Source organism: Hakea prostrata, chromosome 3 (genome assembly GCF_041222555.1).
Source record: "Hakea prostrata isolate BN-2017 chromosome 3, UWA_Hpros_2, whole genome shotgun sequence".
Taxonomy (NCBI): domain Eukaryota; kingdom Viridiplantae; phylum Streptophyta; class Magnoliopsida; order Proteales; family Proteaceae; genus Hakea; species Hakea prostrata.
Genome location: NC_142602.1, coordinates 45,770,374 through 45,797,339, shown reverse-complemented (window position 1 = coordinate 45,797,339; position 26,966 = coordinate 45,770,374). Strand labels below are relative to the sequence as shown.

The following is a 26,966-nucleotide window of genomic DNA, read 5'->3' as shown; positions in this document are numbered from 1 at the left end:
CGGATCCGGTTCGTTCGGGAGCGAGTCGATTCCTTCTGTCTTGACCGGGGTTGAGGATCAAACCAAGTATGAACCCGGTTCGATCATATTTTCTCCATATCAAGATAGTTTATCGATTGAATTATTATTGTATATAAGTCTAATCCAGTGGTGCAACTAAGTCGAATTGGTCCTTATAGATCTATTACCGATGCTCATTCCAATACCATGTACTAAGGGCCTGTTTGGTTACACGAGTTTGGAGATTTCAAATATCTAGAGATTTCAAATTTATAGATTTCAAATCTATGTAGTCACATTTTATATAATTAACTGTTCGGTTAACCGAATATGTGGAATGAAATCTATGGATTCATCTATGATTTTTATGAATGCACAAATGCCTAGCGTTTTTATAGTAAGGATGAAATCTATGGATTTCAACCCTTACCCATAAATCTATAAATTCACGTTTTTAGTGTAAAAAGATGGATCTCTAGATTTCATGAATCTAGAGATTTTCATAACCAAACATGTATAAATCTAACATTCATGAATGAAATCTCTGGATTCATGTAACCAAATAGGCCCAAAAACAATGTATGAGAGAGGAAATAAAACCAATGTATGAGAGAGGAAATAGGGGCGGACCAAAGTGCACACTGCCAGCGTATACGCCCTACTCTCTTAAAATAAAGCACAAACCGGGTAAACCTGAAAACCTGAAAGGCTGAAACAACCTGAAGGTATGTCGGAGAGCAGCGAAGGAAGAGCGGTTGATGTGGGAGACGACAGTTGAAAACTGAAGTACGTATGCCTAAGAAATTTAAATATAATTCCTAATTTATATTATCGTAAATTAATTTCAATTAATAAAGTCTCTTGGACTCCTTTTGTTAGGGTATTTTGATTCGTCCCCATATTAACCCGTAGTCAAACGAGCGACTTGGGAAAGAAATTGATTGATCATTCTAAGAAGCAGAGAAGAAAGCAAGAGTGAGGAAAGAGATGCAAGCTCATTTGGGTAACCATCTGAAGACAGTTCTTCGCCGTTGAAAAGCGTGGAGATTGTTGTTTTGTGTTCTTCCCTCACACACACTGTCTGTCTCTCTCCGTGTGAATAAATTGAACTGTTCTATTCCTTTTTCTCCCTTTTTGGGTTTCTGCTACATCTGTGGAACTCGTAAACTTGGAGATAGTGATTAGGGTAATAGAGACAAATGGATCTCAGAAGATCGATATTTGGGTTCTCCATTTTGGTTTTCTTTGTAGTCTGCCATGTCTCTGCCAACGTGGTATTGAATGTAGTGAACAAGTTTGGTGGGCGAGAGCAGCGGTCTCTGAGCGCCATGAAAGAACATGATAGTCGCCGTCACCGTCGGATGCTGTATAATATTGACCTTCCTTTAGGTGGGAATGGACTGGCAAATTCTTCTGGGTTAGTCTCCAATTCTCTAATTTCATTCTTAATCTCCTTACTTTGTTGGAGAACCCTTTTTGATGGGTCTGATGTTTCTCTGATGTTTGGGGTTACTGCTTATTGGGCTAATTTTAAAATCATTGAGTGGAAGTTATAATGAGTTTGTGTGAGATTGATTTGCTTTGTTTGAAGTAAGTTGCTCCAATAGTTTTCATATTTCATGTTTCATTTATATATAGTTTCTTGGTTTGCTTTCATAGGCTTTACTTTACACAACTTGGAATCGGCTCTCCTGCAAAGACATACTATGTTCAAGTTGACACAGGAAGTGACATTTTATGGCTGAATTGCATCGGATGTACCAACTGTCCAACAAAAAGCAATCTTGGTGTATGCTTATTCTTGATTTCGATTCCATCTCTTCATTATCTATGTTTCTTTTCCTTTTCTTATTAAGAAAAACTTTCGTTTTAGTTTCTATCAACGTTCGTGCGAAAGCTCCCTTTTTTGTTTTTTTTCCCCCCCTTTCTTCTAGCCTATAAAAGGAGGCGGACATCTGAGTTAATAGATCAGCTTTCTCTCTGTGTAATACATGTAGTTAATTTTGCATTTTTTATTTTACAGGTTGATCTTCAGCTGTACGATCCAAATGCCTCAAGTACTGCACAGATAGTTAGTTGTGACCAAGAGTTCTGTACTGTTGCTTCTGGAGGCCCCGTTTCTGACTGCACCACTAATTCATCCTACTGTGGATATGTTGTGGTGTATGGGGATGGGAGTTCAACTTCTGGATACTATGTGAATGATGTTGTACAGTTTAATCAAGTTAGTGGAGACCTCCAAACTTCACCAACAAATACAAGCATTATATTTGGGTAAGTTTGTTTTTACGACTCTGTCAAATGATGAGCTCATAGCATGTGTACTGACACGGTGTGATGCTGCTAATGTAGCTTCAAGTGAATGAGGCCCAGAATCCAAGATCTTCAGATGAATAACAGTTGGAAGAATTAGGGTTTGGGGGGGGGGGTTGTTTCAGCAATAATTGTTTCAGTCCTCTACTTGGGGTCAAAACAGGTCTGAGCTCTGAAGTCATCTGTTTCTGAAATTTTTTGGATAACTGAATGCTGGATTAATTCCGCTAGAAACTGGAATGAGTGTTAGAACTTGCAAGGGTCTCGGATTAGGTTTGTTAGGGTTTTAGAGCTTTTGGGTAGGCTGTAAAGGGTCTGGTTTAGGGTTTCAGACTTTGGGTTAAGATGTTTGGGTTCTAGGACGGAAGTTTGGTAGTTTTGGAGTTAGGTTTCTGAAAATCTAGGTTAGGGTTTACATTTTCAGAATTAGGTTGTGGGAATCTAGGACTGCTAGAAATTTGGGTTTTGGTAGGATGAAAAGGGCTGCAAGTAGGATCAAGTATCAATTGAAATACAGGGATAATGGATCTAGAATGAGGTAGGGTTCTGATGGAGGGACTAGGATATACGGATTCTAGGGATTATGAGGTAGGCTTATGATGGGATTGGTTGCTGACTTGTTACTTACCTGTAAAACAAGTCTGGTGGGCTGAGATGATGATGGAGAAGCCAAGGCAGGCTGCAAGCACCGCTGAAGGAGAATCCTTCTGGTAGAAACCCTAGGTTTCTTACTCAATCACCTGGAGGTACCTTGCCACTGATGGAGAAGCTCTAATATTACCTTACTCTTAAGCAGCAACACTACTTTTTATTAATTTGTAATCTGAAATCTGTTGCATGTGCAGGGCTTGTATTTATAGCCTTATGCTCACTTTCCTAGTAGTACTCAAACAGAAACTAAACTAGAGATAGGACTCCAATCTGAATACTAACCTAATAAGGACTGTTTACACACCTGTATCAGGCCATTGATAAGGATTGTTTAGTTAAGGTGTATCAGGGCCTGATAAGTTCTATTTAGTTAAGGTGCGCATTCTTAATAGACCAGACCTAATTTAAACAAAATAAAAACCTGCTTTTGTAATTGACCTAAACACTGAACTTATGGGCCCACAGAAGAGGCCCATGACCACATAAAGTTGCTGAACAAAAGCCCAACACCCATACTTATCAGCCCTAAGTTGATTTTAAAAGGAAATAGGCCAAATTGGTGTTGGACCTGCATCAGCTGCCTTCACTTCTTGCTTTTATATAAAACCTGGCTTGCATTCTCTTAGGATTTGAACTTCTTCTTACTCGTATTAGAGTTTCGACAAAGAAATATATTTTGAAAGTCAGATTCTGTATACATCAAGTAATTCATGTTTGCTTCTGTTGAGAGTTCACCACTAATTCAAATTGCATGAGGTTAATGTCATTTCATGTTGAAGAGAAAAATTAGTCAGGCAATATAAAGAGCAAAGTTTTGGTAGAAGGTAAATTTTTTAAAAGTTTTTATTATATTTATTTGTTTCTTCTCTCTTTTGGGTGGATAAAATTTTCAAGTTGACCGCCTTACCCCTATCTATTTTTATGTCCTTTCACAACATAATCTGAATCCTGCTGGCAATTCTGATGCTTGTAGGACCAAATTTTGGTACTCAGCAGGTGCTGTGTGATTTTTAACTTCACTATCGTGGTAATTTATGCGAACTGAACAAATCCGTTTATGCCCTGCTGGGTTACAACAACTTCACAGCTTCAATATGTATGCTAATGTTCAAGCTTTCTGGATGAGAATTAATACAAATCTTATCCAAGTAAAGTTTTTTGGGCAAGAAAAATAATTGAAATCTTATTGTTTCCCTGATACATGGTGTGCAATATGTATCCTAGTTCTCTGTTTTATTTTAATTTGGTTCTTTTCTGTTATTTTTGCCATTGTGTGACTTTTTTGTTCTGATCTCTCTCTCTCTTTGGAGCTGCACTTTTTTATTTTTATTTTTATTTTTTGTTTTTTTTTGAGCAAATTACACGGCACCCACTATTAAGGGGGTAAAACTCTTGACCACCCTCTATTACCTCTTAAATTACGTGGCACCCACACTCAAAATTACAAGTTACCCACAGTTACATTTTTAGTTAAGTGGACGTGTAAAATGACCAAAATACCCTTATATTTAAAGTATTTACAGAAAGCTATTGAGAGATAAGAAAAACCGAAACCTGCCGTTATCACTTTCAGTCTGGATACGGTTGAGGAGAGCTGTAGTTTTACCAGCAAACATTGGGCCGACGATGACATGGATCTCGCCATAAGAGAATTGAGATGCCTTCATTTGCGAGTTCGAGCTTGTGGAGCTTGAAATCGAGGGTTTGGAAGAGCAGAACGGTCTCAGGCAGAAAATATTAGGGTTTGGAAACTGGTTATAGAGGTTTTGACGAATCTGAAAAGAGAGTAATGGCTTTGTTCTGGTAAGATGACAAGGGAATATTGAACGAGTGGGAGAGAGGAAGAAGAGGGACTTCATTCTCAGCATCAATATAATGAAATAGTTTGTGGTGCTGAAATTTTTTTGCTATTTCTTCAGACGAGACAACGAGGAGAATAGGGTTTAGGGTTTTTCAAAGTTTTTCATTTCACTTCCAAATCTTCGTGCTTTCCTACACTTGGAGGGAAAAAACGAATGAAGACCTAACCAATTTTACTGTGTTTTGTAATCTTTGTTGTCTGTTCGTTTTTGATTTTCACTAAATTTTTGGGGAAAGACGGTTTTACAATAAGAATTTCAGACGACCAGCCAAATCCATTAAAAAGAACATATTTTTAAAATCAGCTGTATAAAGAAAAATCCATTGTTTGTGGCCTTGTGTGGCACACTTGCCTAACAGCTCTTCTTTGGTTGGTTAGGTGAGAGAGAGAGGGGATTTTCCGGCAGGGACAGTTTCCGGCCATGGTGGTTCGGTGAGGTATAGTTAGAAGATAGGTGAAGGGAGACCACCTAAGGGTTGGCTGTGAGAAAATTAAAATGAGGGTAGATTGGTCATTTTAAATGAGTTGAATGCAAGTAAGGGTATGTTGGTCATTTTACACGTCCATTTAACTGAAAATGTAACTGTAGGTAACTTGTAATTTTGAGTGTGGGTGCCATGGTGGTCAAGAGTTTTACCCCCTTTATAGCGGGTGCCGTGTAATTTGCTCTTTTTTTTCATTGGTGTTTGCCTTACCCATTTCTTGTTTAAGTTTTCATCATTTTACTGCATCTATAATATATAGAGTTGTTTTTAATGTTTCTGTGGTAGGTGTGGTGCTAAACAATCTGGTGATCTAGGTTCATCTAATGGAGCACTTGATGGCATATTTGGTTTTGGACAGTCAAATTCATCAATCATTTCACAACTGTCTTCATCCGGAAATATAAGCAAGATTTTTTCTCACTGCTTTGGTGGTGCTAATGGAGGTGGGATCTTCGGTATTGGAGACGTGGTACAGCCCAAAGTAAAGACAACTCCATTGGTACAGAATCAGTATGTGCTGTTAATGTACTTTATTCAACGTTTTTTAGCTTCCTCATATATGGCCTCATGATCTTGTGAATTTACTGATAGACTAAGGGTTAACAGAGATATTTTATTATCTGTCAGCGTATGTACACATATGTATATCTTCATTGTTGGGTTAGCCACAGGTGAAAGAAAACTTCTTGAAATAAAAAGAGAAATGACCAATGCCAGCAACTTTAGATGAGCCCCGAGAAAATATAGAAAACAGAGAAACAACGCCATGTTGAAATCCTCACTCCCCAAGTGTGCAGCTTGGGGCTGGCTGAATCCTAACTTCTGCTACTAGGAAGAATAAATAATGATGCCTGATACCTTGAAAAAATTTAGAACTCAAGTAAGATACCAGATTTTACCCGAAAACAAAACAGTAAGACTCCAGATTAATATTATAAGGAGACAATTCAGAAGTCAACAGAACATGAATTTAAATTAAAGCAAATATGAGAAATCTACAAGCCCCGTAATGTAAGCACTGACCCCCCCTCTGGCCGAAATCCCAACTTGATCCCCAAGGCCCAACCAACATGGCTCAATGAGGGATGGGCAAACCCCTGTAGGGGCAGTTTGGTCATTTTCCCTTCTTAATCAGTTGATTATTTTAATTTCAGAATTTTAATTTTAATTTTTGGAGTCCAGATCTATTTTTATTTCCTTGTTTGAGTTAGTCAATTGAATTCTAGTGCCATTGGAAATTTATTTTAAATAAAGATTCCTTTTGGAATTAGGTCTTTTAGTATGAGTTAAATTTCTTAATTTTTTTTTTTTTTTTTTTTTTTTGGTAAAAAAATTTCTTAATTTTTATGGTTGTCTTAAGTGTAAGGTGGATCTTAGTTAAAGGAAACCCTAGTTAAGTCTATTTCTAATTCCTAGTTAGAGTCAAATTCTCTCTTTCTTTATGCAAGGTTTTAAGAAAGCCATTCCTCTCATTGTAAGCTTAGACTGAATTAAATAAAGAATTAAGACTCTTGTGGGAAAACAAGTGGTGCCTTTTTTTTTTTTTTTTTTTTTTTTTTTTTGGGGGGGGGGTGTCATGGCAGACCTCAAGGTTTCTTTCTTCAATTTCAGCAACCATCTTCAAGTTCCAGCTGCTTCCTCAAGTAAGTCCCGCACCTCATCCCCATTCCTCTTCTCTCTCCATCACGACCTTCCCCTCACCTTCTCTCTCATGCGCAGGTCATAGGAACCCTCCCCCATCCGCTGCAGCACCTTTAAACCCCTCCCCCACCTTCCCCAACCCTTATGGCACCCACCTTTCCCCCTTCTTTCTCTCTTGGCTCGCTCTTTGTCCCCTTCTCTGACTTGCGGCAAGTCTAAAACAGAAAAAAGGAAGAAAAAGAAAGAAAAGATACGAAAGAAAAAAGAAAGAAAGAAAGAAAAGAAAGAAAAGAAGAAAAGAAGAAAAGAAAGGAAATATTCAAGAAAGATTGCCCAAGATCCATTCCAAGATACCCTAGAAATCTCTCATCTCTTGTTTCATCCCTTCAATCATCCCTGTAATCTCCCTAACCACCCCAAGCTACTTTTGTTAAATCCTCTCAATCCCATATTGATTTTGGATATCTCAAAAATATCCAATAGGGATTTGATAAAACCTTAACTTTTTCCTTATCAAGCCATTTAGTTTTGTTAAACCAAATCTTACCTAAACCCTACCGGGCCTACCCTTTCAGATCCCAATTTTATCTCCTTGACCATCCCTTCAAACCATAACTATCCCACATATATATAATAAAATTATCCATGTGAACCTCATCTGATAGTTACCTTGCTAGTTCTCGAGAAAATCGATTCTGGGCTAATCCTAAATTATAGAAAAATATTCCAAGAAACCTTAACCTTGGAATTGGGTTACATCATCGTGGAAATAGGGTTAGGAAAACAAATTTATATCTCAACAAAAGATGAACTTCTGGGGTGAGATTCTATTGTGTCCACTCTTGATGCAGATTTATCACCATTCCCTTCCTTGGGATTAAGTCTATTATTAGATAGTATATGTATTGGCTTTTGATTCCATGTGTTTACATAGTAATTTGGCAATTTGATGAGCTAAAAATATGGGTAGAAAGTAGCACATGATGTGTATTATGAGTTTTATTAGAGGCTTATTTTGATTATATTCCTTTATTATTTCACTTTCCTAGAGAAAAGAAGTGTTGCAAGTAAATATGTAGACATAGTTAATGATATGTATGATAGTTTAGTGACAAGTATAAGAACAGTGGGGAGACAAAGTAATGAATTCCCAGTTATAGTTTGGCTACATCAATGATCAACTTTAAGCCCATATTTATTTGCACTTATGATGGATAAATCAACCAAAGACATTAAAGACGATGTCCCTTGGTGTATGTTTTTTTTCTGATGATATTGTGTTGATAGATGAGACTCAAGTAGGGATTAATACCCAAGTTAGAATCATGGAGAACAACTTTGGAATCAAGAGGCTTTAAACTAAGTACAACGAAGACAAAATATCTAGTTTGTAACTTTCATCATGATCGAACAGATGATGAGGTGGTGAAACTTGACAAATAAGGAGAAAAATCAAGGGAAAAGAAGTATAAAGAGTTATACAATAAGTTGGGCACGAAGGAAGGGGAAAAATCTATTTATAAGATAGCTAAGATGAGGGATAGGAATAGTAGAGATCTTGACCATGTTAGATGTATTAAAAATGGAGATGTTAAAGTATTAGTTTGTGAGGAGGACATTAAGAAAAGATGGGAAACCTATTTCTCTAGTTTACTAAATGAGCATTCTTCAAGCACTTATGATTTGGACAATTACACCTTTCACCAAGGCACCAATGTCCGAACTTATATACGTAGAATTTCGATGTTCGAAGTAAAAGAAACTTTAAGGAGGATGAAACTCGGCAAGACACAAGGTCCTGATGAAATCCCAATTGAAGTATGGAAGAGCTTAGGAACCCATGGACTAGTTTGGTTGACTAAGTTGTTTAATAAGATTATGAGCACAGGGAAAATGCATGAATGGAGGAGAAGCGTCATGGTTCCAATTTACAAAAATAAAGGAGATATTCAAAGTTGTAATAACTATAGGGGCATTAAATTGATGAGCCATACGATGAAATTATGGGAGAGAATAATTGAAACCCGTTTGAGACACTTAACTACAGTTACGGAGAACCAATTTGGGTTTATGCCAGGAAGATCTACAGCGGAGGCTATTTACCTAATTAGGAGACTTATGGAAAGGTATAGAGAATGTAGGAAAGACCTTCATATGGTATTTATTGACCTAGAAAAAGCTTATGATAGAGTCCCTAGAGCGTTAATTTGGCAAGTACTAGAGAGAAGAAGTGTTGCAAGTAAATATGTAGATATAGTTAAGGATATGTATGATGGTTCGGTGACTAGTGTTAGAATAGTGGGGGGACAGTAATGAATTCCCGATAACAGTTGGGCTACATCAAGGGTCAACTTTAAGCCCATATCTATTTGCACTGGTAATGGATGAATTAACCAAAGACATTCAAGATGAGGTCCCCTGGTGTATGCTTTTTGCGGATGATATTGTGTTGATTGATGAGACCCAAGTGAGGATTAATACCAAATTAGAATCATGGAGATTAGCTTTGGAATCAAAAGGTTCGAAGACAGAATCAGGCCCTGAGTTTAAATTTGTTTGTCACTCTGCAAAGAAAGGCCCACAGATCATGGAACCCCTTTGAATTTGCTTTCAATAGTGCACCCCTTTCTATAACTCGTCACAAGAGTGAAGAAATCATTTCCCCCCTTTGTAGTAGTTTGTATCGGTTGTATTGGTATGTGTCGGTTTGTATTGCCTTGTTTTGTGTCGTTTCTCATAAGGTATGGGGTCATGGTTCCTTGAACCAACCTCTGCGATGGTGTCAATTATCAACTGATAATAGGGGCCCTGTGCTGTGTTGGCTGGAATGGTGTGAAGATCATCTACTTCACCACTGCTTCCTTCACCTTATGCTTTGTGTTCTTCCAATGACCTCTGATCTTGGGCTGCTCCACCCCCTCTTCCTAAAAACATCTGAATCTTGCTCTAATATTGGATCTTGTCATCGTCAAGGATCTACTTATGGAGAATGAGCAGCCTTTTGACTTTGAGGCGTCCTATACACACCAAAAGCACCATTAGACCCAAATAGTCCAGCTCCTGCAGCTCTAAAGGGACTAGCTCTTGCATTGCCTCTCCCTCTCTTGCTGTGCCAGCAATGCCCTGCTCTTTGCTATTACCAGCCTCAAATCCCTTTCCTCTGCAGTTGTACGTACATCCACGGGATCATCATTGTCCTCATCGAAATCAGAATCAACAGGGCAAGAAATAGCCTCCATCTATGCCTCATGCTCCAAGACATGATCACTATTGCATACACAAAATGATTTCATAAGTCACTGAACAACAGGAAAATAATTTCTTCTAGATAAAGAAACAATGATGTAACTAGCTAGTAATGTTTACCTTGTGCGTGTATATATTATATATATAAATTTTTTTTTTAGGGATAATTACTATTGCCCCCTTGTAGTTTGATTTTATTACTAATAAAACCCTGTTCTTTACGAATTTACTGTTGCCCCCCCTTCTTTATAACGGTGTTAAGTTGCTGTTAAGTTTGAATATGTAATGTCTAATTTGCCCTTCATTAAAATTAAGAAATCAAAAGACGATGCTACCCCATTTATAAAACCAGATTAAATGTCAATTTTACCCTAAACTTCATTTATTTTGAATTAATGAAATGGGCAAAATCCAAATCCGATTTGGTTTCCCACCTTCACAAAACTTCATCTATTTTGAATTAAAGAAATGAGCAAAATCCAAATTCGATTTGGTTTCCCACCTTCACTAAACTTCATTTATTTTGAATTAAAGAAATGAACAAAATTCAAATCCAATTTGGTTTCCCACCCTCACTAAACTTCTTTTATTTTAAAAAAATTTAGGTGATATTCAGTTTCCAATTTGAGTTGAGTTTGATTTTCCTTCCTCTTCGGTTTCTATTTGAGTTTTATTCAATCATTCTTTCTTTATTTGGTTTTTTTTTTTTTTTTTTTTGAGAATAAAACGGATTATAGTTATTTTTTTTGTCCACAGTTAATTAAGGGTACTACTGTAACTTGACAAAAGGGTAAATAAGTAAAGAGATAAGTATAAGGGTATTTTGGGGTTTTTGAGAAAATATAAAGATGCCACATCATCAGTTTAACTAACGGAACTTAATGGTAGGGGGGCAATAGTAATTATAGACAAAGTTGAAGGTTGGATTAGTAATTTTGAAAAGTACAGGGGATATAGTAGTAATAAAATCAAAGTACAGGGGGCCAATATTAATTATCCCTTTTTTTTTAAATATAAAATCATTTATAAAAATTTTTCAGCAATAAAATTGGCTGCTTATAGCAAGACCGGCAATGAAACCATATGGACAACACTTCAACAACGTATAGAAAGCCATTTCATATATTTTTTTAATTTTCAAAACTTATTTTCCAAAATTTTCAGTTTTCCATAATAATTTATAATTTTTACAGTTATTTAGTACTTTTTAAAAATAATATCATTTTTTATTGGGTGGAAAAATATTTTAACTCTGTGAGACCCTAGTTCAAATTATATTTATTCCATCACCATTCGAGGTGTATATCAAATATAGTTTTACATTCTATATATAGGAAAGCAAATTTTTTGAAAAAAAAATAAAATTGCAATATCATGAGTTCATAGATCGGTCCATGATGTTCAAAATATATTATTTTTGGGCCCATCCAACAACTATATAACATGCATTTTCAAAAAAATAAGTTTAGGGAAGAATGGTATACGTCAGAGATGAAAAACTCCCATATCTAGCAAAAATGAGGCTCGATCCACTTAATGCATGGATTTCCCTGCAACATCCACGCAAGAACACACTAGAAATGACAAAAATCCACCCAGAGATCACAAAAAATGACTCAAAATAGCATTAGGAAGCTTTTGTTGAAATTTAGCTCCAAATGTGTGAAACTTAGGTGAAATCTGAAATTTATACTCAAAGTTTCACCTGATATCGACAATGTCAAAATTGCGAATTTTGCCTAAGCATTGTCATTTTGTGTTTCAGTTGGAATCGTTTTAATGACTACTAAAACTAGCAAATTTTGGCGAAATGTCGAACTATGCCCGCAACCCCTCTTTTCCGCTTCCCCCTTGCATGCAGACCCTCGAACAAAAACAAAAAAAAAAAAAAAAAAAACAAAAACTTCAATCTCTATTTTGTTAAACTTTGCCCCCTACCTATCACTAACCTCCCTACCCTTTCCCAATCCTTGAGGTAGCATCTCCACACCTCCTTTTAACCCTATTCCTTCAATCCCCTCCCTTTCCCTCATTATAGCACCCCCCCCCCCCCCCCATTCTGTTTTTCCCCCTCTTCTCTCTTGTGGCAGCATTTAATTTTCAGAGTTTTCTAAACTTGAGTTTTCCCTACCCTCGTCCTAAACCTAAGACCCTAGATCTACCAAATCCCTCATCTAATTCCCACCCCCATTAGGAATCAATACCCTTATATTCGATCCTAACTACAGACCTTTCGCGTCACTCAAAATCCTAGGAAACCCTACACTTCATCTTCATTACCAATCCCTAGAAACCCTAACCCTCATTCACGCATAACTTTTAAACCCTTCACCCAGTCCTGGTCCTTTTAGAATCACCCTCCCCAATACCTCCTTTACCTATGACCTTAACCCTAGCCTAGTCATCCTCTAGAAACCCTAATTCCTATTAAGTCCTAAGTTTCAAAACCCTAAACTTGAAGATTCAGTTCTTATTTTAAAATTACAACAAGGTTCATGATTGAAATTCAGCCACAGGATTAGTCCCACCCTGGAGCGGAGTCGGCCATGTCTTATTTCATTTGTTTATGTTTATGAGGATATACTGTATAAGACCGAAGAAACACTAGTTTAGATATTTATCCCTTTATTTCCCTCTTTTGAGAATTGAATTGTAACCTTTATTATATTCAAACTACTTTTCCGCTGCTATTTGGGGAGTGATTTCTCCACTTACTCTTTATTTATGATTTTCATATGGTATTGTTTATTTCTGCACTCTGATTATATTGTCTCTCTTCTTCTTATTTGATCTCATTATTACATGATATTACATTGATTATATTGTTCATGATTCTGTTATTGTATATGTGGGAGGTTGGTTTCCTCGATACTTGATCCTCAGGGCTGTGGATCACGCACCCGGGTATGCTAGGTAGGTACCGGCTGGGTGGATGTGATAGAGTGGTATCAGAGCCCCGAGTTCAAGGAAACCCTAACCACAGATAACAAGTATTCTTAGATGTGAATAATAGAACACTTGAACGAGAAACTTAATTAATGAAGCTTAATTTGTTTGTTGGATAATACAAAATAATTATAATTTAATAAACATCACTTAATGCAATAAAAGGAAAGTGTATAATGTACAATAATAAAGTGAAACAATGTGAACTTCATTAGTATTAAAAAGTTTTTACAACGAGTTACAGCTGATAAACATAAAATGAAATCCTAGTACAATCTATCTAGGAGACCGTCTCTGATCTCTAAGTGTCCTAACATCATCTAAAATCTAAGTCAGTTGAGACTACATCTACTCCTGTCTTGACTCCATCTGCATCTGCCTGATCTCCTGCGGATGACCTGCAAAAATGAACGTCAGATGTGGCCCGACCGCTGGGATCGAGAGTCCACCTCCGAAGGCTAAGTCAATTGATGAACTTAATCATAAACGGCTCTGCTTGAGCACAGAGCTAAGGAATGAATAACGAGAATACGATTCAAATATGTGTCCTTCTACCTTGTGAGTAGGTGATGTCTTATATAGAGTGTATCTTCGAATCTCCTTCGTTGGAAGTATTTGAGCCTTCTTCGGATAGTCGTCAGATCTTAACGGATAGATCCGTTGAGTGATAGATCCCTACTAGGTTGGACTAGTAGATGACTCCTTCGATAATACGATCGTTATATGGTAGTTATCCATATAATAACAATAAGCAACAGCCGCAAATGCTGCTACCCGTCTTTGATGATTAGTCCATTCCGATCGTAGTGGATTAGGGCGTGCTTATGACTGAGTTAGTTTTCTTCCTCAACAAGCTATCTCCTGGACCCGGCTCACTCGGAAGCGAGTCGATTCCTTTCGTCCCTACCGGGGTAGAGGATCGAACCAAGGTTGAACCAGGTTCGGTTATATTTTCTCCATATCACGAGCCCCCCAGACCAAGCGTTCGTACGATCCCGAGGGCTTGGTTTTGAACTGGGTATTTGGTCGAACAATAGTTTTGCATAATCCCCAACCCATTAAATGTCGTATCACATTTAATGCGGCTGTATTGCTTTTTCCTCGAGCATCGTAAATATTTTCACTTTTTTTGGGGGTGACGCCACGCGTCCTCTGCAGCCGAAACTATCATTGCTCATAAAATCGAAACGACGGTTTCTAAACACCTGTTTTTGATTCGTGAGTTCAAACTTTCGAACCGTCTCCAAATTTCGATCGTTGATGTTGAATCCATCTCGATCGTACACGTCCTCGATCACTCGTGCGAGTGCTTAAAAGCGGTTCGTTGTCTTCGTAGGTTTCATTCTCTTTGTTTGGAATTTTAAAACCTCATCATCTTCTTCGCGCTCTAACGATCTTCTCACTCTCGAGCATTCTGCTTCAGTGATTCAGTAAGTCTACTGACTCCTTTGCAATCTTTACTTTTGTCTCTAGGTTTCTTTTTCTTGTTAAAAACCACAAGCAAACTTTTTTAGTAATGGAAGGCGGTAGGGTTTCTTCTGAAATTCCTCCTGAAATTAGTGCTGGTAAGGGCGACTCTGGTGACAAGGCCTTTGCCTCAGTCCCTCTTGAGCAATCGGATAGTGACCAGAAAACCTTAACTGCCATATGGCGTGACTTCGAAGAAGTTAGCCAACATAAAAGAGCAAAAGAAAGTGGTAAGGCTCCTTCTGCGCTTCCTGAGTCTGGACCATCCAGAATTCCAAGGCGACTGCCGAATCCTCTGGGTAGTCCAAACAACCTATCAAATCCAATGATGGACCTGGTTCTGTTGCTTCCTCCTTTACCAAGGAGAACCTTCCTTTAGCCATCGAATGCTCCGACTTTCCTTCCTCGTACCATCTTAGGGCCCCCACTCCTGATGAGAGGGTTAATTCGATCATTCCTGGCGAATTTTCTTGTATATAGATACTTTGGAAAGCGGGGTTCGCTTTCCTTTCTTCAATTCTTTGTTTTCTGCCATTCTAAATCACTGGGATATATGTCCTGGCATGCTTCTTCCCAATAGCTGGCGTCTCATCGTCGGCTTTTTGGGTTTATGTTTTGAACTTGGCATCACACCTTCTCTTCATCTTTTTGTACATTTTCATGTTCTTTCTCTTTCCCATCCTCCTGGTTGGGTTGTTCTTTCCAAGCGCAACAAAGTTGAGCTTGATTGGTTGGGCAACATTCTTGCCAGGGGAACCTGCCCTTCCAATCACAAGGGATGACGCAAGCGGTATTTCTTCTGCTGAGCGCCTCAATCGGATCTTAACTTCCCGACCACCTGGAAACTGTATACTTCCTACTCTGAGGGCAACCGGGTCCCTTAACTATCCAAGTAAGACAGAGCTGCTGTCAGGAAGATCAAGTCAATTCCATGGTATCAAGAGATACATGGATATGAGATGGAATACAACTCCATTCTTCAATAATGGGGAGGATTGAAATTCAACCAATCCCTAATTCCCAGCCATAGCCGAACCTAGTCTTACCCTGTTCCCAACCCTATTCAGCCCTAATCCTAGATTTTGGGTTTACATTACTGTTGTCACATCCCCCCAGCCGGTATCCTAACTGAAATACTCGGAGGTGTAATCCACAACCCCGAAGATCAAGTCCCAACAATCATCGTCCCACATAACACAATAGTACAATCATGAGCAAGAATAGATCATTGTATTAATGTAATTAGAAGAATAATCAAAGTATGGATCTCAGAAGGATCTTAAAACAATATTAGAGTCCGGAAGTGACACCAAAATAATCAGAGTAAAAGTGTGCGAAAGTAACTTAAATAGTCAAAGTACGGAAGAATAGTCAAAATTAAAGTATTATAACTGAGAGAAATAAAGAAGACTATCAAACTAATCTATGTCTTCTAATGGTTCTTCTTATTCTATTTTCACCTTCTTCCTCGAGGGTTTGTATTCTTGTAACTTGGATCAATGTCGAGTTTGTAATCCCACCGGCGAGTAAGGCAACTTCTATCATTGTTGATTGGAGTCGTGATAGTACTCCATACTGGTACTCGAGTTGCACCACGAGCTACTATCAATACCAATTGTTTCCTCAGTTGCATAATATAAGGAAGGGACCTCCGAACAAGGGCTCGTGATCTTTTCTTCGCTGCAAAGTCATCTGAAACAAACATTGTCCCCGAAGGGTGAGCTCAAAAGAACTCAGCGAGTAGTTCACATACAAATAACATTACAATCTAATTCAAGAACATGATGCAATATGATATGACACTATATGCAAGGATGCGACTTACTCTAAAGATGCTAGTCTCTAATGACAAACTCGCATTAAGATAAAACACCAGCCTCCTCTGGGAAGGTCTATGTCACTTTGATCCCACACGGACTAGCTACCTCTTTTGGGATCATGGGTAAGGGGTTATGGGCAGCCCTCTCGGACTATTACCATTGCTGGGGTTTAGGTCACCGCTCTCTCACCACACCATTTGGTATGAGTATTGGCATGTGTCAAGGTTATACCTAGTCCAATCCAAGTCATGTACTGAATCACATCAACTTAGGATCGGATACTTCCCCTCATGCCTCTCACAATCGGTTCCGGTATCCTTCCCCCTAGAGTCATCGTATCCTGTGGCACCAACCAACTTGGACTACGGACTCTTAACCCTATTGGTCATCCATATATAATAAAGGAGAACCTCATATGTCCTCCCATGGGTTGTCTATCGGTCTTGAGCACCCATGAGTCCAGGCTTATTATAATGCGACCCTACCAATGAATGACTCTCACAATGTGATTGTGTCCTCTTATGGGTTGGATACCGGTCTTGAGCACCCACAATCCCCATTGCTGCCATGGGTCACACGGCCTCAATACCCACGCTAATAGGGTTTGATGTTACGGGGTTTCTAACCAAACACTTTTAGACATCCTAGGTATGATATCTAGTAATCATAAAATGCGCCAAGGGGCATTTTAGGATTGTGTCCCGTACCACTTCTATTGATGTTCCAAGACAAAAACACCCAAATGCCATTCCCAAATTCACAATCAAAGCCTAAGCATTCACATTACAATATGATTCCCATCACCTCATCGTATCATAATTCATTCTCATTCCAAACATTCACATATTTAACAAATATGCATAACATCATTATTAACAATATTCTGAAATTACAGAGGCATAACAATCATGTTTACGTCCCGAAAACAACAATATAGAACATGCATTCAAGTCCTATTACAAATAAGAATGTAACTAAGGTTATATGTAAGTGAACATCTTCACCTTGTTGTCGATTTGAAACCTTTGAAGAGTAGATCAAAAGATGAGTTCAAACTTTCCCAAAAAAGTCCTAATAATATGATGATTCAATGTTAGGAACAAACCCTAAAGGTTTGAAGATGAAAAGAGGGGAAAACTCTGCTATAAGCAACATGGTTGGTCGCCTGGGGCTGCCAAGCCAATTGACCAAGGCTGCTGTGTACGGATAGAAAATCCTAAAATCGATAGAAAACGTATTGTTTGGGTTCCAAACCACTCCAAAACTAACTTGAAAATTCTGAAATCATGATAGGACATTATCTATTATGATTTAAGCATTAATCATGGCAAAGGAATGAAAACGTAACGAGTCCTATATTAGGTTTCATCCGTAGTCAAATTGCAGATTCACAGATAGACTAGAGTGAATGGAGATTCACTTTATGGTAAAGGGAATAGTAAAATAAGGTCTGAAAACATCATAGAATATGATCTAACATGGATTGAAGATATACTAATTAAAGAGAATAAAAATCACATAGATTCATACTAGGTATTTACTGAAATCATACCACATGGATTGAAGATATACTAATTAAAGAGAATAAAAATCACATAGATTCATGCTAGGTATTTACTGAAATCATACCGTGAAGTTCACGGAAGAGCTAGAGTGAATGGAGATTTACTCTAGAACTAAGAGAATTGAAAAATAAGTCATTATAGTAGATTTAGACCTCCTAAGTCTCTACAGTAGGTTGAAACAAGAGAGCAAGAAAAACTATAAAGAATAGAGTGACTGCCAACCTTGTAGAAGAAGAATCGTCGGATGGAAAACTTGATGGATGTTTCCAAACCTTGCTTCACCTCGGAGAGGGTTCTCTAGAGTGTCACTGACAACTTTAGAACATCAGACATGTTTTAGAACAAAAAATAATTAAATAGGGCTTCAAAAACCTAATTTCCCGAAAGTGCCAATTTTGGCCTTGAGACAGGCTTGGTCACCTGGGGCAACCAAGGCAGGCTGCCAACTTGATACTTTTGGTCAAAAAGTGTATTTTGGTGCTTTGAAAGCCCTAACTTCATCTTGGGTCCTTTTTCAAGTTATAGAAGGGTCTTACCTAGTTTTTTGGGATCTTCCACTTGTGTCATATTATTGTACTCTTGATCCATTGACCAAGTCCGTTTACGTTCAAGTTAGTTCTTCTTCCGAAATCCGATAAGGTTCCTAACTTAGCATCATCTCCATCTACTTCCATTGGTTCAAAGTCAAATCCAATGGTTTCAATTTGAATGACCCACAGTTGCCTTCTTCCTGCACTCGGGGTTTTCGGACATACAATATGGATTTATGGGTTAGGGTTATGAGGGATTTCACAACTGTGGTTCAGCCATGGCTAGAATCTAGGCTTGACTTCACCATACACCTACGTTGTTCTTCAATCTTGAGGATTCCAAATTGAACAAACATAATTGCAGTAGCAACACACAATAGAATACTTGTAATTGAGAATTTTTTTTAATCATATCAAAGTTAGGCGCCATCCCTGTTGAGTGGAGGGATTTTTTTTTTTGGTTACCCGAGTGGAGGGAATTATTTATACATCACATGCTGGAGTTATAATATGATCTGAAGCCTACTTGAACCCTAATTGAAAATAGAAACTAACTTAAAATTGGAACTACTTGACTTAACCGAGGACATCTAAAAATAAAACTAAATTAAAAACATAATAAGAGACAATTCTGCCCTTACTTATGTTGTACATAACTTACATAATTAGACCAATGAAACTAATTAATTCACCAATTTTCACACTTAGCCTCGATAATGAACTTTTGGGTCCATAGAATTGGCCCATGACCACACAAATGTATTAAGCAAAGGTCCCACACATAGATCTATCAACCCTAGGTTGATTTCAAAGAACATAGCCAATTTGGTGCTGGATCTGCGTCATCTTCTTCTCTTAATATTCACTTGTCTATGCTTTATAATGGTATAGTTTACAGAAAGATGTTGCTAGTCCTGTAAATTGCGGGCTGATCAAATGACAAGGAAAGAGATAGAGATTGTGGTGGGGTGCGGCTCTCACTACCACTTGGCTGAATTTGAAACGTCCAAGTGGTGACCTCACGACTCCTCTAGTTGGGAAGAGCATGAGAAAACTGACGATAGGAAATGGAATGATAAGGTGGATGAGTCTGAGCTTGAGGAAGGAAGCTCAACTGAAGGCTTTGTTAACTGGAGAGAATCTGAAGAACATAGACAAAAGGACTACCTCGAGGAACATTTCCTCCCTAGAAGCATCCGTTCTCTGCTAGAATTGTGAGTGCTGCTTCCTGCAAAGGTTTACATTACTGAGCTTTGAAGACCTATACATTGGAACTGTCTGATCAGAATGGGTACTAGTACTTCTTTTTTTTCTTCTTCTTACTTATACTCAAGTTGGGCCATAGTAGTTGACTTGAACTCATCCAATTTCCAATTAACCCCTTTACTTGCACTGAAGTTTGCCAGACTGCTTGTAAGCTTGGTCATCCTCCAGTGTTTCTCGACTTAGTATGATGGTCAATCATGATTTGGTTTGTTGCTTTGCATGAATAGAGACAGTGAAGTTGGCAGAGAACGAATGCACAATCTACAACCATTACCAAGCTAAGAAATGATACAGAATACTCATCTGTTAAGTTTGATAATCTAATTCTGTCAAATTCCCTTTGTGTATTGATATACATGCATCATGTGTTTGTCTTTATCAGCTCTAGTTACTTTCCCTACCCTAAGCAAGATCAGACAGTTTTGTTTGGAAAATAATGGGAATGGTTAGCTAAGAGCTGTCCTATGACTATTAATTGAGAATGATGGCATACTCAGACCACCCTACAGAGTGCCATATTTTTAACATTTAAATCACAATGCTCTGTAGATTGTCTTCATACAAGATCCCTTCCTTTCAAATCATTCAATCCGATGTGATAAAACCACATTGGGACAAAATCATGTATTCTTTTATTAAATCTGTCACGTGGCTCCATGAAATCTTTCTGTAATCTCCTTTTCCATCAAGCATATATTAGCTCTAGTCTGGGCCTTTTGAGGAATAAAATGTATGGCGATGTACTGTATCACTCTTTATTTTCCTTATGACCAAAGGGAGTAATTTTTCCTTTTTTATTTTCATATATGTATCATATTAAATGTTTACACCAATTGAATTCGTCTTTTATGGTTCCTTTTGATATTGGTAGGTTTTGGTACTGTTTATCTATTTGTATATTTATTTTTATGATAGGCCACACTACAATGTCAATATGGAGTCAGTGGAGGTTGGTGGTACTGTTCTCCAACTTCCCACTGATGCATTTCATTCTGGGAACCAGAAAGGGACTATAATTGATAGTGGTACAACCTTGGCTTATCTTGCAGACACGATTTATGAACCTATGATGAATGCGGTATGTGAAAGTTTCTGCAGTTTTTGAGTGCTGCATCCTTATTATAAATTGTGTGCTCATTTTTGTTTCATGTGTTCAATTAGATAATGGCTCAAAACCCCAACTTGACATTTCATACTGTTGAGGATCAATTCTTATGCTTTCAGTATCCTGACAGGTATGTTCTATCAGCCCACAGTATAGCCCTATAGCAAGTTGCCTTTTCCTTTACTAGGGAATGTTTCATCTCCCTGAATGATACTTAAGGACTAAATTATTAACTGTAATTTTAATTCCCGTTGATTATTCTTTTTTGAAAGATAAGATATATGTACAGAAGTCAGGGAGGACACAATTTCTCTCATCAGAAGAAACTAGTACAAAGAAAATAAGAAAGAATTTGCAAAATAAATTTCCCCTAGTAATTCTTCAAGTCTTTCGATTAACATTTACAGATCTTAAGAAACAGTGGGCCATTCCTCAAAGTTTAGATTCTTCGGAATCTTCGGATGGTTCTAACTGATGCAGCCAAGCTGGATAAGTTATACAAAAATTACAATAATATTAAGTATCATTGTTCATGATTATGGATGGTAGTAAAGCCAATTCACGAGTCTTTGTAATGTAGGACAATTTGATATAGCCTGCAGGTAATAAGTGCAATGAGGGATTATGACAGAAATCTGAATATAATAGGTCGATGAAGATCCAGCTCGAAACTAGAGTTCTAGGGTTAGATGCCCAGCACTGGGAAGCCCCTAGGTTTGTCTCTGTGCAGCACTTCATGTTATTATTGTTTTTCCATTTTATTTTTGCAGTAATAGTAATTTCTGTGAGGCAGTGGCAGTAATATAAAAACGGCCAACTGCAAGTCAAGGGCATAGTTGTTCTAAATTCTAATAGATCTTAATAAGTCTTTTATTTTTAGTCTCTTGATTTCAGCCATTAAGTCATTTAAGCGGCCTGCGATTTAGGCTAGTCTTTTGTTTAAATCTCTTAGTAACAGTCATTAAGTCATGTAACCAACAAACAGTTTAGGTTAATGATCTTTGTAGGAGTTCAGTTGTGGTGTCCCAAGTCAAGTCAGTTTTGATACCTCATATTCACTAGGACTTAAGCTGTAATCTTATGAATACCCCCCACATATTAGATGGGGATTGTAAATTAAAGAAAACAGAGAATTAAAAAAGAACAGATGTGCGGCAGTCTCTAATCAGCCAAGGAGGCCTCACGTCAGATTGTGAGGCTCCCCAACCACTCATATTATTCTTATAGAAGTTCCTTAGGAATTACATTTCAAATGCGGAAGTGAATAAATTAAGAGTGCAAAATAGACTCAAAAGCCAACTCTTGAGTTAGCACCGTCCTTTTTCTTCTCCTTTTGCCCTAAAGACCATATTTTAACCATGGTATGGAATGTCGGCGAAATATTGCTGAAATTGGTGATATTTTGCTGTGTCGATAGGTACCGACACAGAAACAAGGACCAATATGAGATCTGCCAAAAGTTGGCGATATATCGCCGAGAAATCGGGGATATATTGCTGAAATGCTGATTTTTTGAGACTTCAGCGATATATTGTTGATTTCTCACAATATCGTGAGAAATTCTACGATATTTAACTGAATTTCAGGCAAATTTTTGCCACTTTCGAATTTTATCTATTTTCTGGACAACTATCACTATCAAATGGGATGAAATGCGTATGTAACATGGTTGGGGGAGAGGATGCGTTCCACTATGGGTTTGACATCGGAGAGTCAGGAGATGGATCCACCTAGGCAAAGTACTTGGTTTGAGATTTGAGATGATTGGATGACTCTATGTACTTGTCTAAACTGGTATGTTTCTATAGTTTTGTTGTATCATGTATCTGTAAGGCTGACTTCACTAATTGTATATTTGTAGAATGAACTATAGACTTTAGTACTTCTTTTCATTAGTTGTGTACTTGTGTTCTCTTTGCATGTTTACATTGGTTATATGAGTTTTTCAGACTTCCAGTTTTGCTCGCATATGGTTGGCCATGTGCCGATCAGGAACATTAGTTTAGGTGATGTTCCTCAAATTAGGTTAGACAACAAAATTCATGCCAAAATGACCCTAAAATACCCTCCCAAACGGGGGGGGGGTGATTTTTCATTGAAACCGGTTGTTAAGGCGGCAAGGTGACCAAAGCTGTTGGAGCTCCGCCTAGGTGATTAGGCAACAAAATGGTGCGTAGGCGGCAATAAGGTGACCAAAGTGGTTGGGTCAAAGTTTTTCAATGCAACTATTTTTAAACGACTTTTCAATATAGCTACTTTCTATAATAAGTTAAACAAACATTCAATAATTACATTCATCCAAAAAAAATAGATCCTATTATTCCGATTTCCAAGTCATTGTCTATTTAATGATTAATTTATTCTTGATATTGACTATGACTCATGCTTCATGTTAAGGCAACCTAGAGGGGGTGAATAGGTTGCAACTAGTGGACTTGCCTAATTTTTCGGTTTAATTGCAAATACAAAGTAAATTTTAGATTTCAATAATAATTAAGTAATGCAATTCAATCCACAAGACAAGTATTTTATAGTGGTTTGACTTTGTAAGTCTACGTCCATTTTTCTCTTGGCCTCAAAAGAGTATTCCACTAGTGATTCTCTTTCAATACAATGGATAGAGATTAAACCCTTTACAATCTTTGTTCTAAGTAGGGCAAGAGCACCCTCTACAATCTTTATTCAAAGTAGAGCAAGAGCACCCTCTACCAATTCTTATCAACCTAGACTAGAATTAAACAATCAGTAGTTTGAGTAATTGGAAGATATTACTTAACAAGGGGTGTGACACTTTACTCCTTGTGTGAATGTGATGCAATGCGGAATGATGAGATGCACCACTAATGAAGTTCTCTAGTGGCCTTCAATAACTCCAAGCTTTACTCCAATGAGCTTGCTTGATAATTTTGGAATGTCTTTCAAAGTTGAGTGAGGTTGGAAGGCAAGTGATCAATGCTTGTTCACCAATTTGAGATCTTTGAGAGTTGTGAGATAGTAAATACTAATAGGCAAGGTAGAGACTCTTAAATGGGGGTGGTTGGGCTTATAAAGACGGCATTCAATTCTTGGCCCAACCTCCCAATGGATAGAACATTTCTGTGAAATTTTAGTCCAGACAGACATCCGTCTGACTAGATGGATGTCCATCTCAGTTTTTAGCCATTGAAAATATAGCCGTCGGGGTAATTTAGGACCAAGTAGATGTCTGTTTGGTCAGACAGACAAGACGAAAAATCCGTCTGGCACTTTGCGTCTGCAGCACAGAGTGCCCAATCAAGTTGGGACTTAGACTTGATTGGGTTTTTGGTATCTCTAGTCAACCCTAAGCTTCATACACTCTCCTAATATGTTCTAGGTCAGTCTAGTAACATGATATGATCATAATTTAATACAATTACATGTGAGTGCATATGGAGGTGTCCTAAGTCCTAAATTTATTTGAGTCTGGAACTTAACTTGATCTTCGCATCTTCTTGTACTTTGAATTTGATGCTCATCTTGACCTTGATTCCTTGCCTAAGATTACTTGATCTTGACTTGGGCTTGAGCATCCGGTGAGTTTGGTCCAATGAGTTGAATTTGGTCCACTTGTTTTAGTTATGAGATGGACAATCACAACTTAATGTAGACATTAGTAATTTTTGTTTGTTATCATCAAAACTAATGGAGGCTGATGTGGCATTGCTGACATGACATTTCCCAACAATTTCCCCCTTTTTGATGATGACAAACACACAAGTGATAAGACATATAAATGATCATTATAGACATTGAAAATTATCACTTATATTCGGAGTACTCTAAATACCCCCATAGTATGGAACATATTAAACACCATATTCATCTCATTAAATTTCATGTCTACGTTCCAAAGTTTCTCCTCCTTCATCCTTAACAAAAAGGAGACAAGTATGGAATGCTCCCCCTACATATAATCCTCCCCCTTAATGAAGACAAGATAGCAATAAAAGATAAATATAACTTACATTGCATAATATTGTCATTACATAACCGATGATCATGTTTAAAGACAAGTCTTGTCATTAATAGAAAGTTACATGAATAAAAAGATAACATTAAGCATGAAACATAAAAAAATGACAAAAGAGACTATGCCTCGGCTTCATCATCCTCTTCATCATCTCCTCCTTCATCATCGCCCTCTTCCATATCACCTTTTCATTCTCAGCTCTATCATCATCATCACCTTCAGTTTCTTGCGGCTGCATCGGAGGGATGTTGAGGTGAGACATCATGTGGTGCATGAGGTCTTCAATGGAACCCATGCAAGTAACCAAAGAATCGAAGCGATGATCAAAATGCTGTTGCATGGTAGTGAGACGAGAATCAAGTGCCTGAAACAGTAGGCTAGTAGAAGTGGAAGAAGAAGCAGGCTGTTGGGGCTCTGCCAGTGCACCTTTAATGTCCATATTCTGGGGTGTTGTGGCTCCTTGGCAAGCTGCTGCTTTCTCTTGCGGGATGGAGCACCTCTCAACTTTTCAAGAGGTGGTGGTGAGGGAAGAGAGACCCCTCATTTTTCAGGTTTACTTCAAACTGCCAAAAACAGTAGTGAGAAGGCTACCATATGATAGATTCATATTTCTAGTGATGGCAGTTTGGACCATGTAGGAGAGAATGATGTAGGGTAGACACAAGGGTTGATGGAAAAGAATGCAATAAGTGATATAGGTCTGAATAGAGGTGACATCAGTCCGGGTGTCCTTTCTTAGGGAGGATGTTCAGCTGAGTGATGTGACTGATGGCTTTGGCCTGATCATTTAACATGGTTTGCTGAATATCCTGGTAGTAGTTTGGCCAATTTCCCGGTCTTAAGAGGCGTTGGTAGACTTCTTCTATATTGATATCCTCAGTTGGTGGATCTTTATAGGTCCAAAATATATGGGTTCCTTCAGTGGAGATCCCAAACAGGGTGTGAAGGACGGGGATGGTGAGAGCTATGTTCACCCCTTTGATATAAAAAGGTGATTTTCAGATCTTCTCCCTCTCCTTCATGGCAAATATTTGTGTAGAAGTGAGTGACAAGCTGGGGGTATGTTGGCGCGTTGGCTTGAAGGATGGGACCCCAACCCATGTCCCGGAACAGTTATAGGATTGGGGATTGAGAAAGGGCCACATGGTCAATGGTCTTGCCCTGCTCAATATAACGCTTGACAGTGCAGAGATAGAGTTCTTGGGCCCTAGTGTCCTGAAACCACTTGTCTAGCCTAGGGGAACCCTCATGTGATTAGGCACAGGGGGGATGGAGGAGGGGCAGCTCTGGAAGAAGAGGCTTGGGAGGTACCACCTCGAACAGACGGATTCTTTCGGTGAGAAGTCATAGTAATTTATGAACCACAAAGACCACATACCCAATAGTATAAGTAATCATATTATGCCTAGGTCTAAGTTTAACTTTGAGAGAAGTCTTGAAGATTTCAATAAAAAGTTCATGATATTACAGGGGTTCACTCATGAATGCAATTTTGAAAAATAAAGGAAACTTGTTTATCTTCAATTAACAAGGGTTCATGGCTTAGATTTAAAAATCAGGGAAAAATAGATTTTGAGAAGACAGGAATATGACAACCAGTCCAAATTCGCCTACAAATCCAATTTTTGAAAGAGGTGATTTTTGTTAAACCACAAGGAAAAAACCAACCTGTTATTCAAAATTGAACAGAATTTTGCTAGACAAAATTGATTTTGATAGGCAAGATGAAATATTGTAATGACAAAAAAGAATGGGATTCACAATCCTCCTCTGGTTAAAAAATGCAGCAATGGATGGAGAACCCAAAAAAAAAAAAAAAAAAAGGCACTGTTTTAACCTAGAAAATTTAGAGGTTTCAAAAGAAACAGAGTTGTAGCCAAATCGTTTGGGTTAGGTAAACCAAAATGAGTTGCTTTTGAGATGTTACCTAGAATGTAAGCAAAAACACTGATAGAAGGGAGTATCTGAGAAGGAACTTACCAAAACAAACGATGGAAGCTTCTACTTGAGATAATTTCACACCCTTTGAAGAGGAGACTCTTGGGCCCACGCTTGAGTGAAACAATTGTTTCAAGGGAA

At 38.0% G+C, this 26,966-nt stretch overlaps 1 protein-coding gene across 3 annotated transcripts in view; it reads left to right on the top strand.

The window, feature by feature from the left end:
• Window positions 1-707: 707 nt before the first annotated feature.
• LOC149022348 (Eukaryotic aspartyl protease family protein) overlaps window positions 708-26,966 on the top strand; it is a 75,405-nt gene continuing 49,146 nt past the window's right edge. For 2 of the 3 annotated variants that reach the window (XM_089150477.1, XM_089150480.1), the window contains exons 1-7: window positions 708-786; window positions 880-1,417; window positions 1,660-1,789; window positions 2,024-2,274; window positions 5,596-5,820; window positions 20,707-20,869; window positions 20,953-21,026. In XM_089150477.1, the coding sequence (XP_089006603.1) occupies window positions 1,200-1,417; window positions 1,660-1,789; window positions 2,024-2,274; window positions 5,596-5,820; window positions 20,707-20,869; window positions 20,953-21,026 (1,061 nt within the window). In that variant the 5' untranslated portion in view covers window positions 708-786; window positions 880-1,199. Of the gene's footprint in view, window positions 787-857; window positions 1,418-1,659; window positions 1,790-2,023; window positions 2,275-5,595; window positions 5,821-20,706; window positions 20,870-20,952; window positions 21,027-26,966 lie in introns of all 3 variants that reach the window. The other variant, XM_089150478.1, reaches the window with a different exon arrangement.